General features: G+C 62.1%; 2 protein-coding genes across 4 annotated transcripts; one reads left to right on the top strand and one right to left on the bottom strand.

Annotated features, from left to right (window-relative positions):
• The first annotated feature begins 1,288 nt into the window (after positions 1-1,288).
• On the top strand, positions 1,289-10,077 carry KLF11 (KLF transcription factor 11). Of its 3 annotated transcripts, none has more exons than XM_054728088.1 (4): positions 1,289-1,511; positions 2,883-3,152; positions 4,486-5,398; positions 7,815-10,077. In XM_054728088.1, the coding sequence occupies exons 1-4, from the start codon at positions 1,470-1,472 to the stop codon at positions 8,093-8,095; spliced, it is 1,506 nt and encodes a 501-aa protein (XP_054584063.1). In that variant the 5' UTR covers positions 1,289-1,469; the 3' UTR covers positions 8,096-10,077. The 3 variants fall into 3 exon arrangements, with proteins under 3 accessions (XP_054584063.1, XP_054584064.1, XP_054584062.1); XM_054728089.1 differs by lacking the exon at positions 1,289-1,511 and adding an exon at positions 1,862-2,191; XM_054728087.1 differs by lacking the exon at positions 1,289-1,511 and adding an exon at positions 2,367-2,783.
• Positions 10,078-12,872: 2,795 nt separating this feature from the next.
• Positions 12,873-22,561, bottom strand: CYS1 (cystin 1). The gene is made up of 3 exons (XM_054728121.1): positions 22,226-22,561; positions 14,707-14,759; positions 12,873-13,616 (listed from the first exon to the last, which is right to left on the bottom strand). The coding sequence occupies exons 1-3, from the start codon at positions 22,559-22,561 to the stop codon at positions 13,511-13,513; spliced, it is 495 nt and encodes a 164-aa protein (XP_054584096.1). The 3' UTR covers positions 12,873-13,510.
• Between the last annotated feature and the right edge of the window lie 2,733 nt (positions 22,562-25,294).

Consider the following 25,294-nt stretch of genomic DNA (forward strand, 5'->3'; position numbering starts at 1 on the left):
ATTAAACAAGCTCCCTAACCTTGGAGCCAATGAACAAATAACTAAAGAAACAAGCGTTGCCCTAACCAGTGTGGCTCAGTGGATAGAGCGTCGGCCTGCAGACTCAAGGGTCCCAGGTTCGATTCCTGTCAAGGGCATGTACCTTGGTTGCGGGCACATCCCCAGTGGGGGGGTGTGCAGGAGGCAGCTGATAGATGTTTCTCTCTCATGGATGTTTCTAATTCTCTATCCCTCTCCCTTCCTCTCTGTAAAAAATCAATAAATATATTTTTAAAAGAAAAGAAAAGAAACAAGCGTTACCGCTCCTCAAGGTGCTGTGAGGACCTGCGGAATGGCGGTCACCCTACTCAGAGCAGGCCCGTGAGAGACAAGCGGGGCCGAGTCCTGAGCCCCACCTGTTCCCTTCTCCGCATGAGGGGGGAAAGGGGCCCTGGGCCTCCCGGGGGGTGATACTGACCCTGGGTCTGGGAAGAACGGCGGGTTTCACCGGGCCTCTTTCAGGTGATTCCCTGTCTTGGCTTCTCCTGACCTCACTTAAGAGTGGAAACTGCCCGGCCAGTGTGGCTCAGCGGTTGAGCATCGACCTAGGAACCAGGAGGTCATAGTTCAGTTCCCACCCAGGGCACATGCCTGGGTTGTGGGCTCCATCCCCAGTGGGGGGTGTGCAGAGGCAGCCGGTCCATGACTCTCTCTCATCATTGATGTCTCCATCTCTCTCCCTTCCTCTCTGACATCACGAAGAAAATATCTTAGAGTGGAAACTGCGGCCAAAGCTGCCAGAGACACTGGCCTGGGAACCGGCTCTGGGCGCTGCAGGGAGAAGCAGATGCCGCAGGTCACGGGAGCCGCCAGCTGCCAGAGCTCTTCCTCGGGCCCAGAGCACATTCACCGACACGAAAACACACGCCCGCAGGGCCGGGCCGAGGCCTCCAGGGGCGCTGGTGCCATTCCTGGGGCGGCGGCGGCGGCCCCTTTAAGCGCGGTCCCCTCCCCGTCAGCCCGTCCAGGACCGGGGATTCCCCGCCGCCGCCGCCGCCGCCGGGACCTTTCCCCTACTTTCCAGGCCCCGGCCCCGCCCCCTCGCGCCGCCGCCACACGTGCCGCGCCCCGCCCCTCGCACACGCCGCGGCCAGGCTTTGATCACGCGGCTCCCCGCCGCGCCCATTGGCCGGCGGAGCAGGGGCCCGCGCCGATTGGCTGGCGAGCACCCGGCCCCGCCCCGGCGCGGCGTATTTTGGTTCGCCTCCCGCCCCGCCCCCGCGGCCGCGCCCTCGGCGGGCGCCCCGCCCCTCCCGCCCCGCCAGGGCCGCGCCGGGCAGAGCGCCGGGCAGAGCGGCGGGCGGGCGGAGGCGCGTGCCGGCCCCTGGAGCGCGGGTCGCGGAGGCCGCCTTCGCCGCGCACGTGCAGCCGCCGCCGCGCTCTCAGCCCCCGCCCCGCCGGCGCTCCGTGGCCTCGGGGCTGCGGGCACCATGCACACGCCGACCTCCACGGGTCCCGGCGAGGCGCGCGCGGTGAGTGGCCGTGGGTGGGAGCGGGAGGCGCGGCGGAGTCTGCGGGGCCGGGACGCGAGGGAGGGCGGGGCGCGTGGGGCCTCGCCGTGGCCGCCCCTCGAGGAGCCCCGACGGGTTGCAGCGCCGGGAGGGGCGGCGGCCGCTGGGGCTGGGCGGGGGCGTGTGCCCCGCGGCACCCCCCGCAGCTTCGTGCCGCGCCCCGCAGCGGCGCCGCCCGGGCGGTGGGCGCGGGGCTATTCCAGGCGGTGACGTCACCAGGCTGGGGGTGGTGACCGCGGGGCGGGGAGCGGCTGGCGGGAACCCGCGCTGCGGGCGGCGGGGCGGGGCCGGGGCTGTGGGAACCCGCGCTGCGGGCGGGTGGTGCCGGGGGAGCGGGGCTCGCAGGTCGCCCCTGCGCCCGGGGCTCCTGCAGTCGCGCCCCGAGGGCTGCGGGGGAGGTCGCTGCCTGGTCCTGGCACCGCGTCGTCGCGACGCGTGGACCGCGAGGGTCGGGGAGACGGTCTGGGAGCTCTGCGCGTTCTGCTCCCCCCCCCGCCCCCCATGAAGTCACGCCTGTGGCTCCCCAGTTTGTCCGCGGCCCCGGGAACGCTGGGCAGAGCGACGTGTGCGAGGCTGCCTCCTACCCGGTGTGCCCTGCGGGGAGCCTGCGCGGAGCGGAGGGTCGGATGCGGGCACGCCAGGTGGAGACGCGCGTCTTCACGGCCTTGAAGTTACTTCGGGGCGTGGCGCCTGGGGAGACAGCCTCCTGGGTTGTGGCGGAAATCAGACGCTTCCTCTCACCCCTGCCCGCCCCCCCCCCACCACTAGCCCTTGAGGCATGAAGGTGGGACTTAGGTCCCCGAGACCAGAACCGGCTTTACACTCCGGGGGCCCATGGAGTTCAGCCTCCGGCCCCAAAGTTCTGCTGGACGGCCGTGGGGAAGGCTCCAGAACGTGGCCCAAAATGCACCCGCAGGGACGCCCTCCCGGTGGCTTTGCCAACTCGGAAGAGCCGTGCCCTCGTCTCAGCCCACCAGCAGGCGTGGGTGGAGCCCGTGTCCCTTCCTCCGGTGTGATGAGCCGCTTTGGCTCCCACCTCTGGAGTTAACGTCTAGCCATCCGTTTCCAAAGAACAGGGCCGTCATGTCAGGAGCCTTTTTAAGAACCGGGGTTTTCTGTGGAAACGCCTTGCCCCCCACGCCCAGTCATCGGAACACGGGCCTGAAAGCAAAGTGGCCGGAACGTTCCGGTGGCATCTCTCCCCGGAGCGGAGCGTGCTGGGAGTGGCGTGTGGTGCGTGTGTGGCGTGTGCGTGCGGGCCCCTGGTGCGCGTGTCCACGTGCCTGCCTCTGTTCCCCGGGACTGAGCAGCTGTTGTGCCGCCCGCCGGCAGGTCGACATCGTGGACATGTGCGAGTCCATCCTGGAGAGGAAGCGGCGTGACAGCGAGCGGTCTGCGTGCAGCCTCTTGGAGCTGAATGACATCGAAGCTGTCGAGGCTCTTGTTTGCATGAGCTCCTGGGGTCAAAGGTCCCAGCCCGGCGACCCGTGGAAGATCAGACCCCTCACGCCCGTGTCTGACTCTGGGGATGTCACCACCCCCGCGCTGGTGGGCGGAGCCGCACCCGAGCTGCCGAAGGACTTCCCCGCCTTGTCGACGCTGGTAAGAGGCGGGGAGGGGAGAGTTGGGCGCAGCGGCGAGCGGACCCGGGATGCGTACGTGAGCTGAGGAACGCGTGGGCAGGCTCCCTGGGATGCTGGCAAGCAAGCGCGTAGCCGCCTGTGAAGGCGCTGAGATGGAGCTTTGTTTTGTCTTCGGGAAACGGGGTCTTTCCCTGATGGATGGTAGCTTGCAGGCACAGAGCTGACATGTGCATAGGACAGAGCCTCCAGATAGAGCTGAGAGAGTGAAATGGACTCCTTTCCCTGGGCAGTGCAGGGTGGGGACCAGGTCTTCCCCCCCCCCCCGCCCCCATGACCGAGTCCAGGATCAGGTAAGTGGGTGGCGGCTGGGAAGCCTGTGCTGAGTTGCTGGTGGGAACACTGGCCCCTGCCTCCCTGTGGCCGCCAACTTCTTACTGGGTGAGCTGGCTGCGACCAGGCAGTTTTTTGTTTCCTTAACTCGCTGCGGCCGTGCCATTGCGGGGGAAACGGCTCCTCCGCTGGGAGAGGTGAGAGCTGTCTGCTCTGGCAGAGTGAGCGTGGTAACCTCCCGGTCCTGGGCTGGCAGCTGGCGCTGGCAGGAGGCCGTGGAAAGCCGCTGGAGAGGGGTGAGAAGGGCCGGGCGTGCGGTAGAGAGGACTGCAGAGGGCTGGCCTGGCTGCCGAGCCCTCGGAGCTCTTGGCACGGCTCTTCCCCGGGAGGCTGAGACGCGGGAATTGTTGGGGCGGTACGGAGAGGCGTGGTTAGGCAGACACTGGTTAGAGCGTGGCCTCTGGGCGTCGTCGCTCTGGTGAGTGGGCCCGGCTGGGTGTGTACCCAGTGAGTACCACTGGGTTTCAGAGGCCTTTCCGAGAACCCAGAATTACTGTGAAAAGCCCTCACTGAGTGTAAATTTGTTTTCTCGTCCCGTCGCTCATTCCCGTCCCTGTGCGGGCCCAGGAGCGGCACTGATTGGAGCCGAGCAAAGGGATCGGTGTGGGCGGTCAGAGAAGGGGGGAGGCCGGGAAGTGAAGGCGTCGGAGCATCCCCATCGACGTAAATGCCTTTTGAAATGTAACCACGGCCAAAACCGGTTTGGCTCAGTGGATAGAGCGTCGGCCTGCGGACTGAAGGGTCCCAGGTTCGATTCCGGTCGGGGGCATGTACATTGGTTGCGGGCACGTCCCCGGTGGGGGGTGTGCAGGAGGCAGCTGGTCGATGTTTCTCTCTCTCATCGATGTTTCTGGCTTTCTATCCCTCTCCCTTCCTCTCTGTAAAAAATCAATAAAATATATTTAAAAAATGAAATGTAACCACGGCAGCCTTTCCCACACAGCCTTTTCCTTTCCCCCAAGTGCATGACTCCTCCTCAGAGCCCCGACCTCACGGAGCCGCTGACGAGAACACCGGTTCCTTCCCAAGCACCTGATGCCAAAGCAGCCGGCGCCCTGAGCCGGAGGGAGGAGCGGAGCCTGCAGGGTTTGAAGCCAGAGCTGCCGGAGCCGGCGTCTGGCGCCCCCTGCAGGGCTGTGGTGGCCAGTGCCACCCCCCACGCCCTGGGGAGTCCTGCTCCTGGCCACATTCCTGCCACCCCGACTCCAGACCACAGGGGAGGAGCAGCACCGCTTCGGGGACGCGGGGGAGCTTTGCAGGACGCGCACCTCGGAGACCCTTCCCTCACCTTGAACTCGGGGCCGTGCCCGCCTCCCTCCAAGAAGCCTGGGGCCCCGGGCCCCCCCCACCAAGGCCAGCAGGCAGGTCAGCCAGTTGCAGTGCCACCCTACTCACCAAAGAACTACGAAAATGACTTGCCAGGGAGCACCCCGCCTCTGACCTCGGTCCCCGCCCCCAGCCCTCCCGTCCTCTGCCACATGATCCCCGTGACTGGACAACGTGGCATGTTGCCGGCGTTTTTGAAGGCCCCTCCCCCCGTGTCCGCCGGGACGGTCACACCCATCCTGCCCCAGGCTGCTCCAGGGCCCCCACCTGTGCTCATGGGCCCGCCGGTGCCTCAGGGCGCTGTGATGCTGGTCCTGCCCCAGGGGGCGCTCCCCCAGCCCGCCTCCTGCTCCCCGGCGGGTGTCCTGGCTGCGGGGAGTACCAGGTTGCTGCCTCTTGCCCCGGCCCCGGTGTTCCTCGCCACCAGTCACAGCGGTGCCGCTCAGGTGGACTTCTCCCGAAGGAGGAACTACGTTTGCAACTTCCCGGGCTGCCGGAAGACCTACTTCAAAAGCTCCCACCTCAAGGCTCACCTCCGCACCCACACAGGTAGGCGCGGGGCAGGTAGGCATGGGAGCGCAGACCCGGGGTCGGGAACTGTCCGGCTTTCCTAGGACACGGCACCGGCTCGCCCCGGACTCAACATGTAGCCGTCCTGTGACCGATCCTTGGCTAGCGTTTAGGGTGACGCTCACGTGGCCGGGACATCCCGTTCTCTCTGCGTTTGGAAACTGCACTCCCGCTCAGTAACCATCAGTGTGACTCCGGTTTACGACGGGGCAGGGCCCTCCAGTGTGTGGAGAAGCTGGAACTCCTGGAACGTTTGAAATGGGAAGGAGTGTGGTTTTCTATCAGGAATGTGTAGTTTCCCATTCGGAAGTCACACAAGAAAGCATAACGACTTAGTGGTCTCTTAATTCTTAGAATGTTCATAGAACTCAACAGAATTTTCTGCAATTATGGAAACTTTCTCTGTCAGGATAGCCGCTCGCCACACGCCCTTGAAATGTGGACGTGTCAGGAAGGAATGAGGTCAGGAGACACTTGTGAGGACGGCTTTGGGAAGGCCCCTCCAGGGTTTCCGGAGAGGAGAGGTGGGCAGAGGGGGCAGGAGAAGGGCAGGATGTGGAGCGGGGGAGGAAGGTCAAGGTGGAGAGGCAGGTGCGTGGCGGGCTTTGTTAAGTTCACGTTTTTGTTAAGTTCACGTGTACGTAGCTCGGGGCTGTGTACCAGGTGTGAGGGCCCGGGAGGGCTTCTGCCTGGGCCGATGAGGGCGGGCTCTCGGGTGGGTGTCTGGGGCACGCTGCTCTCTGAGCCAGTGTGCTGTCGTCTTGTTCTGAAGGGGCCTGTGGTTGAGCAGTCAGTTGTTAACCTCGCCTTTCAGGGTACACACACACGTGCACACATGGGCACACACAGGCACACGCACACACTCGCACGCGCACACACACACGCACACACTGGCACAGTAACAGGCTCAGGTTCTGCAGCGAAGATTGTTCCATAGACTCTGCCCCTGAAACCCCTCCCACCGGCGTGTCTGCTGGTGGCCGTGGGACAGCTGCGCAGATGGGACAGGGCCGAGGGAGCAGGGGGAGGGGGAGGGCCCCCCCCCCCCCCCCCCCCCGGCACACCGCAGCTCTGAGGGGGCAGCGCCCGCGTGAGCACGGAGCAGCCCGGAGCGGGCCGGCGGGCGTTACAAAGGGAGCGCTAGGCCTCTGCTCTGCGGGCGGGCGGCTGATTGCTCAGGTGCAGGCTCCGAGCCCGGCCCGCCACGCACCTGCCTCTACCTTGACCTTCCCTCCCCCGCTCCACACCCTGCCCTTCTCCTGCCCCCTCTGCCCACCTCTCCTCTCCGGAAACCCTGGAGGGGCCTTCCCAAAGCCTTCTCACAACTGTTTCCTGACCTCATTCCTTCCTGACCCGAGCGGCGTACTGTATTCCCACCACACTTCCTTCTTCGTGCTTTAGTTCCTTACATACTTGACTGTTCGACTGCATATAAACTCTTGGTGTCTCCTGTCTGGAGTGGCTCAGTGGTTGAATGTTGACCTCTGAGCCAGGAGGTCACGGTTCGATCCCCGGTCAGGGCACATACAGTCAACCAGTGAGTGTATCCGTGAGTGGAACAACAAATCGATGTAGAGATACAACCGTTCTAGCTCTAAAAACCAATGTTTTAAACAAAGAATACTCATTATGGAAAAAAGTCTTCCCCTTACCACAAGCTAATAGTTCAAGATTTACTTATTTATTTAAAATGTATTTTTATTGATGTCAGAGAGGAAGGGAGAGGGAGAGAAGAGATAGAAGCATCAACGATGAGAGAGAATCGTTGATCGGCTGCCTCCTGCACGCCCCCTCCTGGGGATCGAGCCCGCAACCTGGGCATGTGCCCTTGGCTGGAAGTGAACCTGGGACCTTTCCGTCCGCAGGCAGATGCTCTATCCACTCGTCCAAACGGGCTAGGGTGAAGATTTATTTTTATTTAAAGATGGCTTTTGAAAGGTTTGACAGCCTTGGGCCCTGCCACATTGCATCTCAGGTGTGGCAGGAAGAAATGCATCTTGGAGGGTTTCTTGGCTTCTAAGTAGCCCGATACCAGTACAGCTGGGTATCACTGTTGTCCTAGATTTTGAGGAACAAAATTTAAAAACAACACGGTTAGCCCTAGCTGGTTTGGCTCAGTGGACAGAGCGTCGGCCTGTGGACCGAAGGGTCCCGGGTTCAATTCCGGCCAAAGGCACAGGCCCGGGTTGCGGGCTCGACCCCCAGGAGGGGGCGTGCAGGAAGCAGCCGATCAATGATTCTCTCTCATCATTAATGTTTCTATCTCTTCTCTCCCTCTCCCTTCCTCTCTGACATCAATAAAAATATATTTAAAATAAAATAAAAATAAAAACAACACAGGTGCGGTGGGGGCTGAGCGCTCGGTTTTCTGTCACGTGTGTGTTCTCGCCACCAGGGGAGAAGCCGTTCCGCTGCAGCTGGGACGGCTGCGACAAGAAGTTCGCGCGCTCGGACGAACTGTCCCGCCACCACCGCACGCACACCGGGGAGAAGAAGTTCGCGTGCCCCGCGTGCGACCGGCGCTTCATGCGCAGCGACCACCTGACCAAGCACGCCCGGCGGCACGTGACCACCAAGAAGCCCCCTGGCTGGCAGGCAGAGGTTGGCAAACTGAGCAGAATCGCCTCGGCCGAGAAACCCGGGAGCCCGCTGGTGAGCAGGCCGGCCTCGGCCTGAAGGGCCGGCGGGGAGCTGCCTGGGAACTTGAAGACGGACGGACTGGGGGTGTTCTCTCCCACAACCCCTGTCGTGCGGGCTGGGGACGAGCAGAGGCTGGTTCTGAGGAGCGTACGTTACCGGTTCTCTCTTTGGCTGAGACCCTGTTCCGTGTCTTTTGTAGTTTCAGAAGTTTTTTAAGGAAATGGAAGAAAATTTGACGATCTCAATCACCAGCATTCAAACATTTCGGCAATAAATTTTACAAAATCTGGATTTTTACAGCCTTTCTATTCACGTTTTGTAGAAATGAGACAGGGTATGACTTTATACTGTTTTTTATGAAAAGGTTTATATTGTTAGTACTCCGATCACCAGTTTCTAGATCGATGATTTTGCAGTCTTTTCAATGGTTCACGTTTTTATAAGAACCCATCTTTCAGTAACCTTGAAACGTTATTCAGCCAGAAAAAAAAAATCACAAGTCTGTAATCAGGCCTTTTAGAGAGAAGGATTGTTTAGAATCGGAGCTGGTTGACAGGGTCCCTTAGAGAAGGGGGGTTCTCCAGGGACGCGCAGGCAGCCGTTCCTTTGCAGCTGTGGCCCAAGGATCAAAATGGTGGTTGCATAGAACCAGTCGCCTGTGTCCACGGTGTGACTTGTGCAGGATGTACCCAGAGGATCACAGACAGACAGACAGACAGACACCCTGTGGTCAGGGGGCCTTGGCAGGATCCATCTGCTCTGCGGAGAGCACAGCATTCGCAGTTCCGTTTGTACCTCAAACTCCGGGGAGGAAAAAAAAGAAAAAAAGGTAACGCAACTCAGCTGCCCGCCAGCCGTCCGGACTTACTGTGGCCTCGTCCGTGTACTCTGTGGGCAGAGCACCTCCTTCGAGCAGCAGGGAGTGGCCTCAGTGGTGGGAGGAGCTTCCCACCCGAGGACAGCTCTGTGCTGTGCACACCCAGGCGCAGGCTGCGTGCCCGGCCCAGCCCAGGGTCTGGCTCCTGGGCGATGGAGAACGGGAGGAAATGCACGTTACGCTGAGCGGCAGTGGTGCCACCCAGCTGCCCTTTCACTCGTGGTGTTTGAAGGGAACTGGTCACAGAAAACTCGGTGCAGTGGGGGTGTTTGCAATCCGATCGGAAGTAGACCGCGCGCACCGACGTTGAGGCTGTGGGCACAGGCCCTCGCCCCACGGCGCCTGCCCCTGGCGGCGCCGGGAATCCAGACCGCAGAACGTGTGACGGCGCGGAGGGACGGTGTCTCTGGTCCAGTGCGCAGAGTTTGTCTTGGCCTCTGGGGGCCTGGCATTTACCTCCATTAAAGTGATGGTGAGGTGAGATGCTGAATGAATAGAATGAGGTCCGTGCCAGAGAGCAGCCGTCAGATGCAGACAGCACGGGTCCCTTCTCCCACTCAGACCTTTCCATCAGCATCAACGCCTCCATGTGCACGTCCGAGGTGGCATTACCTTTGGGCATTTTCCTCCATTATACAGAACAGCGTTCGTCCCGCCAGGGTGGTGGTGGGTCCCACAAGGGGGGTGTTGGCTCGCGCGTCACGGAGTTCCGTCCTCTGAGCAGCGTCGTCTAAGGGGACGTGCTGCCCGTGGTTTTGATGTGCACGGCCCTTCCCGATCAGATGTAGAAGTGCCTCCGGGAAACGCCTTCTGTCTGTCCCCGACGGGCGCTAAGTTGGGAAACAGTTTCGTCTGAAGTTCTGTCCCGAGAGCCACCCTCGGCTGGTTCCGCGTGGAGCCCCGCGGAGCCTCCCCGCCCCCTCCCCCGTGCGGCCGGCCCCCCAGTGCACTTTACTTCCTGAGCAGTTCCGCTTGATCTTGGTTGACTTGGAGCCTTTTAAGTGGTTTCAGTAATAAAATTCGAAATGTCTTGGAATTATGTTTCCTGTATCACCAGACTTTGACTTGTTATTTAAATGAATATGTGTGATGTAACTTTTTTCTTTGAATCGTATAAAACTTCTTTGATTTGCAAACTGGACTTGTGTACTGTGTCATTTCACTGCCCCAGTCCTAATTTACCAAATCCAGTGGATATCGGCCCGGCCTACGCCTTCTCTCTGTTTCCTGGGTTCCGTGGAGGGTCCTTTCTGAAAGAACGGTGTGAAGAGCAGCCGCTGTGTGGGCCGCTCTGGTGCTGGGTCAGGACCGTGGGTGCGGGGTGGCCCCGTGGCCCTCCTCCTCGAGCTCTTCCTGTGCCAAGAGGTGGGAGGGAGGGAGCCTCGCCCCCACCACCCTCAGCCCAGGCTTAGAGGTGCCGCGGCGCCAGTCTTCACTCCTGCTCCTGGGGTACGTTCTCTCTTGCACCCACTCGGGCTGGGCTTTGCATCCACGTCCCCTTAAAGGAGCGGCTGTGGATGTTGCCAGGGACGCGTGGGTTCAGGTCTCGGTCCTCATGTTTGTCCAAACGACCAGGCTCCTCATCTCACCAGCACTAGATTTTCTCAAAGTTGACTCCCTTGTCTTTGAAAAGAACCGCAAGCCCTGGCTGGTGTGGCTCAGTGGATAGAGCATCGGCCTGGGGACTGATGGGTCCCGGGTTCGATTCCCGTCAAGGGTAATGCCTGGGTTGCGGGCTTGATCCCCAGTGGGGGGCATGCAGGAGGCAGCTGATCCACGATTCTCATCATTGATGTTTCAATCTCTCCCTCTTCCTTCCTCTCTGAAATAAAAAATACATTTAAAATAAAATAAAAAATACTTAAAAATAAAAAGAACAGCAAGCCCAGTCAGCATGGCTTAATGGTTGAGCGTCCACTTATGCACCAGGAGGTCAGGGTTCGATCCCTGGTCAGGGCACATGCTCAGGTTGTGGGCTCGATCCCCAGTGTGGGGGTGCAGGAGGCAGCCGATCAATTGTTCTCTCATCATTGATGTGTCTCTCCCTCTCCCTTCCTTTCTGAAATCAAAAATAGACTTAAAACAAAACAGCAAGACCACCCTTCAGGTTGTCAGGTGCAGCTGGCGTCGCCCTGGCCTCCGTTCTCACTTGACAGTCAGTCGATCCTCTTGGCTCGGTGTCTGCCAGAGCCACCCATCCTGGGATGTGATGGTGGCAAAGACACGCAGGTGTGACTCATGGGCCACGCTGGTCCTGGTCACGTGTGTGCATGTGTGTGCAGGCGTGCTGGGGAGGCGAGATCCTCATGGGCTTTGCACTTAGCAGTCCACCTGGAGGCCTCCAACTCCACCCTTGCTCTGGGCGGCGGCCACAAGTTGGTGGCTCAGCTTTGTGGCTGTACCTGCTGTCTTCCCTCTGCGTCTCCCGGGTCCTGTTTCCAGCTGGTACATCACGGTGCCTTTGCTTCCACCTGCCTCTCCGTTAGCGACTTGTAACATGAGGAGCTTGAGACATGTTCTTAACAGCTGGGCCCATCCTGGGAGGAAGCCCGGACAAGGACTCCTTGCCCCAGAGGAGAGACACACTCCGTCCTCTGTCGGGGGCTCCCTCCCCAAGGCCTCTCCTCAAGAAGCCGAGAGTCCCCAGGTGGCCCTGAGCGGGCTCGGAGACAGGCGCCCTCTCCCCAGAGAAATCTGCCGAAAGGCGGAGATGATGGCAAGAGAAGATGCCACCAGCCCAGGGCCAGGGGGGGAGGTGCGCGTGCCCGAGGAGATGACACAGCCGTGGAGCTGGGGGCTAGGGGCGCCCCCTCGGCTCCTACCCAGCTCTGGGGAGCCGCCCCAGGGCCCCCTTCTCTGGACTCCAACACTACAGGTCTGACCACTAGTAACGAACTTTATTCCAAGTCCAATCCACCTGCTAAAACACAAGGCCCCCGTGACAGGGGTCAGAGCACACCTACCCCCACCGCCCGCCCGCCCGTCCATCCATCCGTCCATCCATCCATCCACCCACCCGAATTGAACGTTAAGTTTCCTTATTCCTAAAACGAGGGCTGTGGAGACAGCAGGTGTAAGGTGCCCGGCACGGGGGTGCACCCAGGGGGAGGGCCTTGGCCGCATCCGGGGCTCTGGTTGTGAGAAATGGAATGTCGGCTTCTTTTGAAAGAAGCACTTGTGCCCCGGCCGGTGTGGCTCGCTTGGCTGGAGCAGTGCCCTGGACACCACAGGCTGTGGGTTCAATCCCCAGTCAGAGCGCGTCCCTAGGCGGCCGGCTGGGTCCCGGATGGGTGCGTGTGGGAGGCGGCGGATGGCGGTCTCTCTCTCACAGGGATGTTTCTCCCTCTTTCTGAAGTCAATCATCTGCGGGTGAGGGCTTAAAAAATAACGAGAATGTTAAAGGAAGCATGTGTGTGACCAAAGCAGGAATGGCTTTAATCGTTCTATCAAAAGCAAGGGTTTGGGTGAGGAACGGCTCCCGTTGTGGGGGTTCTGCGCCCTCCCTCCCGGGCTCCATGGCCCCGCCCTGACCTCCCGGCTGTGGACCCTCTGACCAAAGGCCGTCCTCAGAGAAGCCACGTTCCCCGGTGGCACGGGCTGTGGGCTGTCGGTGAGATGCTCCGGCATTTGCAGGCCGCGCCAGGAGGCCGCTGTGTTGGCGGTCAACGTAAACGCGGGACCAGCGGGGCCGCTTCCGGTGTCGGCACAAACTGCCGTCGCCGCCACGTGCCCTTGGCTTCGCTGCCCTCACAGGCATCTGGGGGAGGGGGAGATCTCGGGGCCCCCGCGCTTCCGCTTCCGGGAGCAGCCACACCGGGGCCACGCCGGAAGTCCCGCCTCCCCGCCTGCCCGTCAGGCTGCAGCCATGGCCCTGCCTCGTATGGAGGGGCGCTCTGGGCCAGGCCGCTGTGTACTCCTCAGCCTCCTCCGGCCGCGCTGCTGTGGCGTCCACAGGCCGCCGGGGAGACCGGGACGAGGCCCGCAGGCGCTGCCAGGTGAGGGCAGGCGGCCCGGAGGCCCTGCAGGGGGGCGACCAGGTCCCCAGCAGGGGCAGTTCCCGGGGGGCGGGGACCAGGGCAGCCGGGAGCCTGGAACCGTGCGACCCCGGGTTGTCAGAGTGGGCAGAGCCTCCAGGACTCCCTTTCCAGAGGGAAACTGAGGCCCGAGGGCAGGATCAGAGCTGGGCCCGGCCCCGGCCCGTGCTGTCCCTCTGGGAGGCAGCCTCCTGCCCAGGGTCCATCAGTCCTGCTCCTCGGGGGGGCGCTGGGAGCCCGCAGCGTGGTCTCGCCCGGAGCCCGTTAGAAATGCCGGCTCCGAGGCCCCCACGGCCCCACCGACTCAGAATCTGCATTTCGACCACAGGGCGACTCCCTCCGCCGGCCTCCCCAGGACCCCTCCGGGCAGCGGGCACGCAGGCCGGCGGCTGGCGGGCCCGGACCCCTGAGTGCGGGGGGGAGGGGGAAGGTCGGTTTGAAGTCCGTGCGGCGCTGCATGTGGGCAGCAGCTCAGCTCCAGCCCGAGCCCCGGGAGGGGCAGGGGCGCACCCCAGCCCAGGTCGGCGCCGGTCCGGGGGCTCAGTGGCAGTACTCCTGCTCGATGCTGGCCATCAGCTCCTCCTCGGAGCCGTCGTACAAGATGACCGACCGCCTCTCCGGCCGCTTGTGGCTGCTGCCCGGGGCTCTGCGGGCCAGAAACAGACACGGGGTCAGGAGGCAAGACGTGGCGTCGGAACTCGGTATCTCGCCTGGGAGACCGCCATGGCCCCACCAGGGGATTCTGATCGCCCCGGGGACCCCTGCCCTGGGGACCCCTCCCCGGACTCGCCCTCTCCCGGGAGCCAGGGCCCCAGCGCTCAGGGCGAGGCCGCAGCGGAGGGCCCAGTTCCAGTCCCGGCCGCCACACACCAGCTGAGTGGCCTTTCTTTTTCTCTAAAACAAGCTGTCTTCACAGGTTCCTTCGGAGGCAGAAATGAGGGAGAATGCATGGGGTGTGGGCGGGGGTGCCACAGCCATTGGCCTGATGCTCCCTGACCCCCCCACCCCGGGGGTCCCACAGGAGCTGCTGCGGGGGGCAGGGTGGGGCCCCTCGACAAGCCGACCTGAGGGTCAGCCGAGATGCTGAATGCCGTGTCTAGCGTGGAGCATGGCAGCTGGAAGTGCTGGGCAGAAAGGTCCCAGCAAAGCCCCCGACTCTTCCTGTCCCTGCTGTCCCCTGGGGGCTCGCGGAAGGTGGCCAGGGCAAGGAATTCGGAATGGGGGAGGCACCCCAGAGACCCCAAGGGCACCAGGGTCTCTTGAACAAGCCAGGCGGGAGCGGGAAGCCTGCCGTCCCGCAGGGGTCCCAGGGCATCCGTTCGGGGTCCTCAACGGACCCCTTCCAGGGGGTTAAGTGTGTTTTCCGGGGACTAGCGGGGCCCATCTGTCCCGCTCTGGGCAGTCAGCTCCCGAAGGCCAAGGTCGGTGTCTCATCCTGAGTGATGGGTGCGGCTGCGACCGGGAGGGGCGGGTCCGGGACGCCTGAGTGACGGGGTCAGGCTTTTCAGGAGGTCACAGCTGCTGGGACTGGGAGGTTCTGCGCTGTCCCAGGGCTGGGGCCTGCCCGCCCCTTTACCCCCCACCCCGCCCCCGAGAAGAGAGCTTTGCATTCTAAGAGGGAGCTGCGGGGGTGGGGGGGGGGGCGAGCTGGGTCCGGGAAAATGGGGCCCTGAGGCTGAGGGGCAGGTGGAGCCCGGAAGAGCCGGAGGCCGGCAGCAGGGGACTCCCGGACTTACTGGGGCGCGCCGCTGCTCTCTGGGTGGTCTTCGGCTCTGTGCTCGGGGGACGCCTTGAGAAGGACAGAAGGGAGAGGCGTCAAAGGGTGACCGATGGTGAGCCTCCCACAGCCCCGGCTTCCTGTCACCCCGATGGCCACCACATTCAGCCCAGGACCAGGCACCATCCCCCTGTGTGTGTCCGCCCTCAGGACACCATCCCCCTGTGTGTGTCCGCCCTCAGGGCACCATCCCCCTGTGTGTGTCCGCCCTCAGGGCACCATCCCCCTGTGTGTGTCCGCCCTCAGGACACCACCCCCCTGTGTGTGTCCGCCCTCAGGACTCCACCCCCCTGTGTGTGTCCGCCCTCAGGACACCACCCCCCTGTGTGTGTCCGCCCTCAGGACACCATCCCCCTGTGTGTGTCCGCCCTCAGGACACCAACCCCCTGTGTGTGTCCGCCCTCAGGACACCATCCCCCTGTGTGTGTCCGCCCTCAGGACACCATCCCCCTGTGTGTGTCCGCCCTCAGGACACCATCCCCCTGTGTGTGTCCGCCCTCAGGTCACCATCCCCCTGTGTGTGTCCGCCCTCAGGACACCATCCCCCTGTGTGTGTCCGCCCTCAGGACTCCACCCCCCTGTGTGTGTCCGCCCTCAGGACACCATCCCCCTGTGTGTGTCCGCCCTCAGGACACCACCCCCCTGTGTGTGTCCACCCTCAGGGCCAGGCACCATCCCCCTGTGTGTGTCCGCCCTCAGGACACCATCCCCCTGTGTGTGTCCGCCCTCAGGGCACCATCCCCCTGTGTGTGTCCGCCCTCAGGGCACCATCCCCCTGTGTGTGTCCGCCCTCAGGGCACCATCCCCCTGTGTGTGTCCGCCCTCAGGACTCCATCCCCCTGTGTGTGTCCGCCCTCAGGGCACCATCCCCCTGTGTGTGTCCGCCCTCAGGACACCATCCCCCTGTGTGTGTCCGCCCTCAGGACACCATCCCCCTGTGTGTGTCCGCCCTCAGGACTCCATCCCCCTGTGTGTGTCCGCCCTCAGGGCACCATCCCCCTGTGTGTGTCCGCCCTCAGGACTCCATCCCCCCCCCGTGTGTGTGTCCGCCCTCAGGACACCACCCCCTGTGTGTGTCCGCCCTCAGGGCACCATCCCCCTGTGTGTGTCCGCCCTCAGGACTCCACCCCCCTGTGTGTGTCCGCCCTCAGGACACCATCCCCCTGTGTGTGTCCGCCCTCAGGACACCATCCCCCCCCCCCCCCGTGTGTGTCCGCCCTCAGGACACCATCCCCCCCCCCGTGTGTGTCCGCCCTCAGGACACCATCCCCCCCCCCGTGTGTGTCCGCCCTCAGGACACCACCCCCCTGTGTGTGGGTACGGTCATCCCTCCGTATCCGCGGGTTCGGCATCTGGATCCAGCCACCCGGGTCGAAAACAGGAAAAGCTGCTCACGGTGCCGAGTGCCCATGTAGCGAGGCTGCAGGGGTTGTGTTTGCGCTGAGCAGTCAGGCTTTTTTCTCGTCATTATTCCCCAGCAACACAGCCTGACGACTGTTACACAGCGTTTACGTGGTCTTAGGCGTGATAAGTAACCCAGCAAAGGTCTAAAGCCGTGGTCGGCAAACTGCGGCTCGCGAGCCACAGGCGGCTCTCTGGCCCCTTGAGTGTGGCTCTTCCACAAAACACCACGGCCTGGGCGAGTCTGTTTTGAAGAAGTGGCGTTAGAAGAAGATGAAGTTTAAAAAATTTGGCTCTCTAAAGAAATTTCAATCGTTGTCCTGTTGATATTTGGCTCTGTTGACGAATGAGTTTGCCGAACACGGATTAGGGCAACACGACACCATGTTAAAGAAGGGACTAGAACATCTGAGGGGTGTGGTGTCTGCGGGGACCCTGAAACCAACCCCCATGGACACCGACGGACGACTGTACCGCTTTCCTTAAGAACATTTATTCTTATTTTTTTCAGTTTACAGTCAATATTACTTTGTATTAGTTTCAGGTGTACAGCCTAGTGGTGAGGTAATCGCATTTCACAACGTGTTCCCCCTGACATTTCCGGTGCCCACCTGGCCCCATGCACAGCTGTTCCTGTGACTGACTGTACCCTGTGTTGTACTTCACATTCCCACGTCTGTTCTGGAGCTGCCCGTCTGCACTCTCCATCCCTTCACCTTTCACCCGCCCCAGGCCTCCCCTCACCCAGCAACGAGCACTTCGTTCTGTGTATGTAGGAGTGTGTTTCTGCTCTGTTTGTTCATACGGCTCTTTAGACCCCACATGGACGTGAAGTCACATGGGATCTGTCTTTCTCTGACTGACCCGTTTCACTTAGCACAGCACCCTGTCCGCCGTGCTGTCGAGAACAGTTCAGAATCCAGCAGTCTTCCATGGCGTGGATGCACCACAGCATCGTTAGCCCCGTGTCTAGTGGTGGGCACGGGGCTGCGTCTGTGCCTTGGCTGTTGTAAGTGATGCTGCCGTGAACATCGGGATGGATGTGTCCTTTTGAATTAGTATTTTAGGGTTCTCTGGGTCTTTACCCGGAAGTGGGATCGCTGGGTCATAGGGCAGATGCGTTTTTGATTTGGGGGAAATTCGCACTGTTTTCCATGCTGGCTGCATTCGCACCAGCAGTGCACCGGGGTGCCCTCTCCGCATCCTCACCAGCACCGGTTGGCTTATGGGTGACAGCCGTTCTGACAGGTGCGGGGTGACCTCTCATGGCGATGGTGCCGTATGTTCTTCATGCACTTTGTTTACCGGCCCGGCGACGGACACGGGGGTTGCTCCCGCCTTCGGGCGGTTGTGACTAACGCTCCTGTGAACGTGGGTGCCCAGGACTCCATGCGAGACGGGCTTCCCGTCCCCGTGGGTATGCCTGGAGGTTGTCTCCTTGGCCTGGATGTATTCTCAGGGGCCACAGAGAAGAAAAAGAACACTTCTACCCACCCGTCCCTCAGCTGTGGTGGGAAGTGACCTCAGCCCCCGCTCACCAGTTCTGCCGGGCGCGGCTTTTGCTGTCGCCTGGGATGGCTTTTCCTTTCGCCACCAGGTTCTGTGAGGGTTGTTCCAGATAGAGTCTCTCCCATCAGGACAACGGGTGAAAGCACAGGGGGATCAAACACCTGCACAGACAGCCCGGCCGGCCGCCTCGCGGGGCAGGGACGGCGCGCACCATCACACCGTGAACTGGGCCCCCCACCGTCACACCGTGAACTGGGCCCCCTAAGGCTGCGTTCAAAAGGTAGGCACACTCTGTCCTCAGTAACTGCCCTGCCTGGACGTTAACTGGACCCTCTCCCGTGGGCGATGTTAGGCGCCCTCCCAGACGTACAGCTTGCAGAAGTTGCGAGGGGAGCGTGGATGGGAAGCAGAGACACAGCGGCCCCTGGTGGCTGCTCCAGGCCCCGGCGGACACCAGACAGCTGGCAGGCTGCCACCTAAGGAGGGCGGAGCCGGGGCTGGGGCGTGGGAACCTGGCTGAGCTGGGGAGGGCGCTGTGTCTGGGCGGGGTGGGGACATGTTCTCACTTGAAATCCTGCCCTAGATGGTGTGGCTCAGTGGATAGAGCATCGGCCTGTGGACTGAAGGGTCCCGGGTTCAATTCTGGTCAAGAGCACAGGCCCGGGTTATGGACTCGATCTTACAAGAGGGTGTGTTTTTAGAACAGTGAAATATCAACAGTTAATTTTAGAAAATCCACTACATATCTTACTTACCAAAATGTATTCTATCCTGCTGCTTCTATCTAAAGAGTTCTCCCCTTAGCTCTCGACACTTTTATGTGAATATACAGGGTGGGGCAAAATAAGGTTACAGTCGTTCTAATAAGTAATAAGACCAGGAAAATCTGTTGGGCGCACTCACAGCTGAAAGCCTCCTTTCGCCCGCCCTGTCTGCGCACGCCTGTCACTGAGGTACGTGGTCACACAGAGCCAGTCGCAGGAGTTGGAAGGGCACAATCGCGTAGGTTTTGGCATGTGGATACACCTGTTAACCCGTCACTGCAATGAACATACTAAACACGCTCTGTGCGGCCGACCTCCTTCCCTCCCACCTCCACCTCCACCTCCTACCTTCTGCCACCACCTCCACCTCCACCTCCTACCTTCTGCCACCTCCTCCATCTCCCACCTCCACCTCCACCTCCCCCCCTGGCAGCCGCGGGTCCGTTTCCCATCCCTGCAGGTTCTCCCTGCGGGCTGGTGGGCTCCCTCTGAAGCCTAGATGCTGGGCTCGCACATGGTGCACTTCCTTGTCTGGCTTCCTTCAGTCTGCATCGTGGTTCTGAGGTCCATCCACTGGCATGGCTCAGGAGTTCTCTTTTCTTTGAAGGCCAGGCTCGGTTTATTTATTTTTAGGTTTCACTGTGGACAGTTAACACCTCCAGCAGAGAGAACAGGGACTGGATCTCCGGGTACCTATCTCCCAGCCTCAGCTGATTTCAACCAAATTTTGCCCATCGGGTTCGGCCCCCTCACCACCAGAGGGCGCTGCTGCCCGCACTTACAGGCCTCCCAGGCCCGCAGAGGCTGGGGCGGGGGGGGGGGGGGGGGGGGGGGGGGGGGGGGGGGCAGAGCTGTTTTACAAGTTGCTACAAGGACGAAGGCCTTTGGGAAGGAGGCGCTGACTCTGAGACCACCGCCCCAGGGCCTCTGCCTCCCCCAAGACCTGGCCTTCAGGAACGTGTTTCCAGAGAGAGAGAAAGTCGGGGAGACCCAGAAGCTAAAGGCGGGATTGGAGGAAAGTGACAATAAATCACACTCACATAGTGTGTTACCACTTGATAAAGCACATTCACACCCTGGTCTGTGTATCTCAATGGTTAGAGCATCGGCCCCTGCACCAAAGGGTCGAGGGTTCGATTCCCAGTCAAGGGCACTTACCTGGGTTGCAGGTTCGATCCCTGGCCCCAGTCGGGGCACCTGCAGGAGTCAACCAATCATATTGACCTTTCTCTCTCTCTTTCTCCCCCCCTCCCTTCCACTCTCTCTAAAAATCAATGGGGAAAAATATCCTCGGGTCAGGAATAACAACACAGAGCAAAAAGCACTTTCACATATATTTTCACATAATTCTCCCCAGCCTGCAGCCAGTGAACTCCCACTGAGTGCTTAGAGGGATGCTGTGCTCCCCCTGGGTGTGCTCCCCCTGGGTGTGCTCCCCCTGGGTGTGCTCCCCCTGGGTGTGCTCCCCCTGGGTGTGCTCCCCCTGGGTGTGCTCCCCCTCGGTGTGCTCCCCCTGGGTGTGCTCCCCCTGGGTGTGCTCCCCCCGGGTGTGCTCCCCCTGGGTGTGCTCCCCCTGGGTGTGCTCCCACCTGGGTGTGCTCCCCCCGGGTGTGCTCCCCCCGGGTGTGCTCCCCCCGGGTGTGCTCCCACCTGGGTGTGCTCCCGGACCAGATCCTGCTCCCAGAGGCAGACCTGGCGCGGCTCCTGGTCCCAGGAGGATGGGGGTGGGGACTTGGGCAGTTGCCATGCAGGGCCCCAAGGCCTCTAATATGAATGGGAAGCAGCCCTCAGTCCCTTCATCTTAGCCATCTGGGGGTCTCACACTCTCAGGAAAGCAAAGGGCCCTAGCCGGTTTGGCTCAGTGGACAGACTGGAGGGTCCCGGATTCGATTCCGGTCAAGGGCACGTACCTCGGTTGCACGCTCCATCCCCGACCCCAGTTGGGGCGCGTAAGGGAGGCAACCAATCGATGTGGCTCTCTCACATCGATGTTTCCCCCTCTCTGTCTCTTCCTCTTCCTTCCTCTCTCTAAACGTCGATGGGAAGATATCCTCAGAGGTGAGGATTAACCAGAAACCAAGAAACCGCAGGGCCCTGCCCACCGGCTCTCGGGCGGCAGAGTCCAGCGAGAACCGGCGGTGGTGGCCTTGGCTGGGGCCGCCCTCCCTGGTGACGGCTCCTGGCACTCTGGCACGGGAGCATCTCCATTCCGGCCACACCACTGCTGCCCTCTCACCAGAGTCTGGTCAAGGCTCGTCCCAGACCCATGGGAACTCGGACTCCTGGGCCACGTTTTCGGCAGCGTCTCCCGGGGCAGTGCACGCCCAGCAACGTCCTGGCCGCTTCATTCCGCACCTTCCCGTGCCCGGCACGCGGCAGCCGCCCCCCAGGCCTGGCTCCTTCCTCTGCTCCAGCCCCTCCACGCCAGCTTCCTCCGACCACGGTCAGCAGCCCACAGCCCAGCCACCCGTGTCCCCCGCCACCAGGCCGCCATCGCCTTTGCACATGGGGTTGTCTGCCCCAGGGCTCCCTCCGCTGTGTGCCAGACTCAGGCTGAGCCTGTCCTTCTGGAAGGCCGGCCTGGCTCCCCCGGGGCTCAGCTGCTCCTCCTGCGGACCCCGTTTTAATTTATTTTTTATTTTTATTGATTTTAGAGAGGGAGGGAGAGAAACATCAATGATGAGAGAGAATAACTGATCGGCTGCCTCCTGCACACCCCCTACTGGGGATGGAGCCCGAAACCCAGGCATGTGCCCTGACCGGGAATCCAACCGTGACCTCCTGGCTCAGAGGTCAACGCTCAACCACTGAGCCAGCCTCGGGGGCCCCTGCAGACTCTTCCGAGACCGCAGTGTCCTCCATGTTCTCCCTGCAGCTCTCCCTCTGTCCCCCACCCTGTTCCATCCTGTTCCTCTCCAGCACCCAGGGCTCCGCCCCACACACAGCAGGCGCCCAGACGGCACCTGAGAAATGGCTGGAAGGATGGGTGGGCGGCCCCTGCCCCGGAGCGTCTGGTACCCAGCGGCTTGGGGGGCGGGGGGGGTCCATTTTGTTGTTTTACATCTGCAGTTCCCAGCGCACTGGGAAGTCGGACGCCGGGACCCTGTTCCATGGAGCCAGGATTTCCCACCGGCTCCACTGCGGCTCCCTGTCCCGTTACATAAGCGGCGCTGGTGCGGCCTGAAGGGCCCGCGGGCCGGGCCGGGCCAGCCCTTACCCACCCTCCGGGGCGGTTTCAGGACCCACTGCCGAGGGGGCCGGCGAGAGGCGCCCGCGGGTGGGGGTGCGGGGAGGGGCCGGCCCGCAGCGTCCTCGCCCGGGAGCTGCTGTTCATGACCTTGTCTGACCCGCGGGCATGGGGGGGGGGCCCTGTCTGGCCCGGGCCCCGCCACTTAGCGCCTCCTCCGCCCGCACCCCGGGGGCTGCCAGGTGGGGGGCACCCGCCCGCTCGCTCGGCTGGAAGGCGCGGTGCGGTGCCGAGCGGGACACCGTCCCAGGGGCAGGGAAGGCGGGTCTTGACCGCAGAAAACCCCGGAGACGCGTTTCTGCCGCGGGAGGCCTGTCTCCGCCCCGTTAAGGCTGCTCCCAGCACTGTCACCCCAAAGCGGGGGCGTCAGCCAGCACCCAGGGGAGGTGCCGGAGGAGACCGGGGCTGTGCGGGAGGCGGGGCCGCGGGGGCCGCCAGCGCCTCGGGATGTCCGGGAGGGGGGCCGTGCAGGCCAGGCCGGCGGGGGGCCGGGGGGGGGGCCCGGCGGGGCGCCCGGGGGGCCGGGGCGGGGGAGGGCGGGGGCGCACGACACTCACCCGGCTCCCCGCGCTGGCGGCGGGTGGAGGGCGCGCCGGGCGCCGCGGGGCCGGCTCCCCCGGGGCCCAGGCCGCCGACTCGGCCAGCAGCTGGTCCAGCAGGCGCAGCGTTTCGTCCCGGCCGTCGGAGGGCGCTGCGGGGCCGGGGTCGGGACCCACCGCGCCCGCAGCCGCCGCCCCCGCCGCCTCGGGGACCTCCTCCCGGGCCACCGCCACCGCCGTCTCCGGCGCCCCCGTCCCGCCCTCCGGGGCTGCCCCGCCGGGGCCCGCGGGCCGGCTGTCGGGGCCGCGGAGCCGCCGCAGGGCCCGGCCGCTCCGGCTGCTGCCGCTGCCCATGGTGCGCCCGCCGCGCACACAGGTCCCCGGGGAGCGGCCGGGGCGGGGCCGCGGGAGGGGGCGCGGCCGGGTGAATGGGGAGCGCTGGTTTTGGGGGTGCCGGGGGCAGGGTTGATCGGGGTCGGGTAGCGGTGGGCGGGGCCACGGGATCGGGGGCGGGGTGACCGCCTCCTCCCCGCTCTGCACCCCCGCCCCCGCCCGGGGTCCCCCCTGGCCGGTCCGGCGTCGCCTGGGAGAGCTGTGTAGCGGTGACCCCGCAGCCTCGCCCTCCTGGGGCTCAGGGGGCGGCGGGTGCCTCCCCTCTCCCAGCCTCGGACGCCCCAAACGTAAACCGGGGCAGGCGCCCCCGAGGGAGAGGAGGAAGCGCAGGCCGCGCACCTGCAGCCCTGCACCCGCCCCCACCCTCAGGCGGCTGCTCCTCTCCCTCCAGCTCAAAACCTCACCCAGAGGTCACCCGGCCCCGCCGGTGTGGCTCAGTGGATAGAGCGTGGCCTGCGCACTGACGGGCCCGGGTTCCATTCGGTCAAGGGCACGTCCCTGGGTTGCAGGCTCCTCCCCGGCCTGGGCCCTGGTCAGGCTCCTGCCGGAGGCAACCCATCCATGTGTCTCTCACATCGATGTTTCTCTGTCTCTCCCCCTCCCACTCTCCCTAAAAATCAATGGAAAATATCCTGGGGTGAGGATTAAAGGAGAAGTAATCACATTTGGGAAAGAAAAAAATGTTAAAGAGGGAGACAGAAAAGGCATCTCTCCCCCAGGAAAAAGCAAAGGGAACCGGATCAGCTACTGACCCTAATTCACTGGCTTTTGGTCGTGGGACAGGAAAGAAAGAAAGAAAGAAAGAGAGAGAGAGAGAGAGAGAGAGAGAGAGAGAAAGAAAGAAAGAAAGAAAGAAAGAAAGAAAGAAAGAAAGAAAGAAAGAAAACCCGTTGTTTTCAGTGAACTACAGTCACGGCAAGTAAGAGCGGGACGGGCTCCAGGCCTGTGAGGCGCAGCCGGGGACGTGACGCTGGTCATCTAGGCTGCCCCCCCTTCCCACTGCCGCACCCCACCTTTCCTTCCCGACGCCGGGCGGCTCAGACCCGGGTTTCACCCACGTGTCCTGACGCGACATTAACCCGAATGCAGCCTGGTGGCAGCATAACTGCCCACAGGAAATCTCCGCCCGCCTTCGCCAGCCGAACCCTGCACATTTCAGGAGCGGGCGTTCAAAACCTCTGCCCGAGGAACGGAATAAACGTGGGATTCAAGTCCAGAGCCACCGAGCTGTATTATCAGGAGGCCGAGGAAGTGTTTCTAACGCGCCTGCCTTTCTCTCTTTTTCCTTTTTGGATGTTCTGTCTTAGCCGGCCAGGTGGAGGAGGTGGGCCAAAGGCACGATTTGGTACCGTTTGGGGGCGCCGATTCCACAGATGTCGGAAGCCATCGATACCAGGTTTCTCTCTAAGAAAAACAAACCTCCTCTTGAAACTCTTTAAGCCTGGAAAACAGTGTTCAGATGGAAAATTTTTTCCTGAACGAAGTTCAACTAAGTTTAATCATTTAAAGGAAAACATGCCTCAGTGCTGGCAGAGGGAGGCTGGTCACGTGACTGCCGTGCAACTGCGCCCGCAGCCCCCGGCCTTCGCCTCCCAGGCAGCGCTGGCCTCCCAGGGCGCGGATTTCCTGACCCCTCTCGGCCCCACGCCAGTTTCCCCAGACGCGTCCCGGTCCCTCCAGCGAGAGGGGTGCCAAGCCGCTGTTCTTTCCACCTGAGAGCACACTTCCAATGGCTACCTTGGAGGCCTGGCTTCCAGCAGATACTCACACCCCGGCCGCAGTGTATCAGGAGCTCCCCTAAGCAAACAGCCCAGCGCCCCCACGGGGCCACGGCCGCCTGAGATCGTCTCCAGAAATAAACAAGAACCTCTTTGTCCCAGAGGGTGGCCAAGTCCGGGAATATTGGGACATTGAAAACGGGGTCTAGCCCTGGCTGGTGTGGCTCAGTGGATAGAGCGTCGGCCTGCGGACTCAAGGGCCCCAGGTTGGATTCCGGTCAAGGGCATGCACCTTGGTTGCGGGCACATCCCCAGTAGGGGGTGTGCAGGAGGCAACTGATGGATATTTCTCTCTCATCGATGTTTCTAACTCTCTATCCCTCTCCCTTCCTCCCTGTAAAAAATAATAAAATATATATAATATATATATATATATCACCCTTCTGGACAAAGCCAGAACTAGAGGGAAGTTCGGGTCCCCGGTGCCTGCTGGCAGCCGGAGGGAAGCCCGGGTCCCCGGTGCCAGAGGGAAGCTGGAGCTGGCGGCAGGGGGAAGGAAGGCCTACTCTTGCACGAATTTCGTGCATCAGGCCTCTAGTTTAAAATAAAAAAATTTAATTTTTTAAAAAAAATTATTTTTATTGATATCAGAGAGGAAGGGAGAGGGAGAGAGATAGAAACATCAATGATGAGAGAGAATCATGCATCGGCTGCCTCCTGCACGCCCTACACTGGGGATCAAGCCCCCAACCCGGGCATGTGCCCTGACCGGGAATCAAACCGTGACCTCCTGCTTCAGAGGTCAACCACTGAGCCACGCCGGCCGGGCGGGGTCTAATCCCCCTTAACACATTGGGCACCAGTAGTTTTGCTGCTGGCTTTACCCAGTGGCCAGATAAGTTTCTATTGAACTAGTACAAAAAACGTTTTACAAAGTATCAGACTTTAAAAAGTATTAGCTTGTAAGAACATGTAA

The sequence above is a fragment of the Eptesicus fuscus genome, chromosome 16, assembly GCF_027574615.1.
Source record: "Eptesicus fuscus isolate TK198812 chromosome 16, DD_ASM_mEF_20220401, whole genome shotgun sequence".
Taxonomy (NCBI): Eukaryota; Metazoa; Chordata; class Mammalia; order Chiroptera; family Vespertilionidae; genus Eptesicus; species Eptesicus fuscus.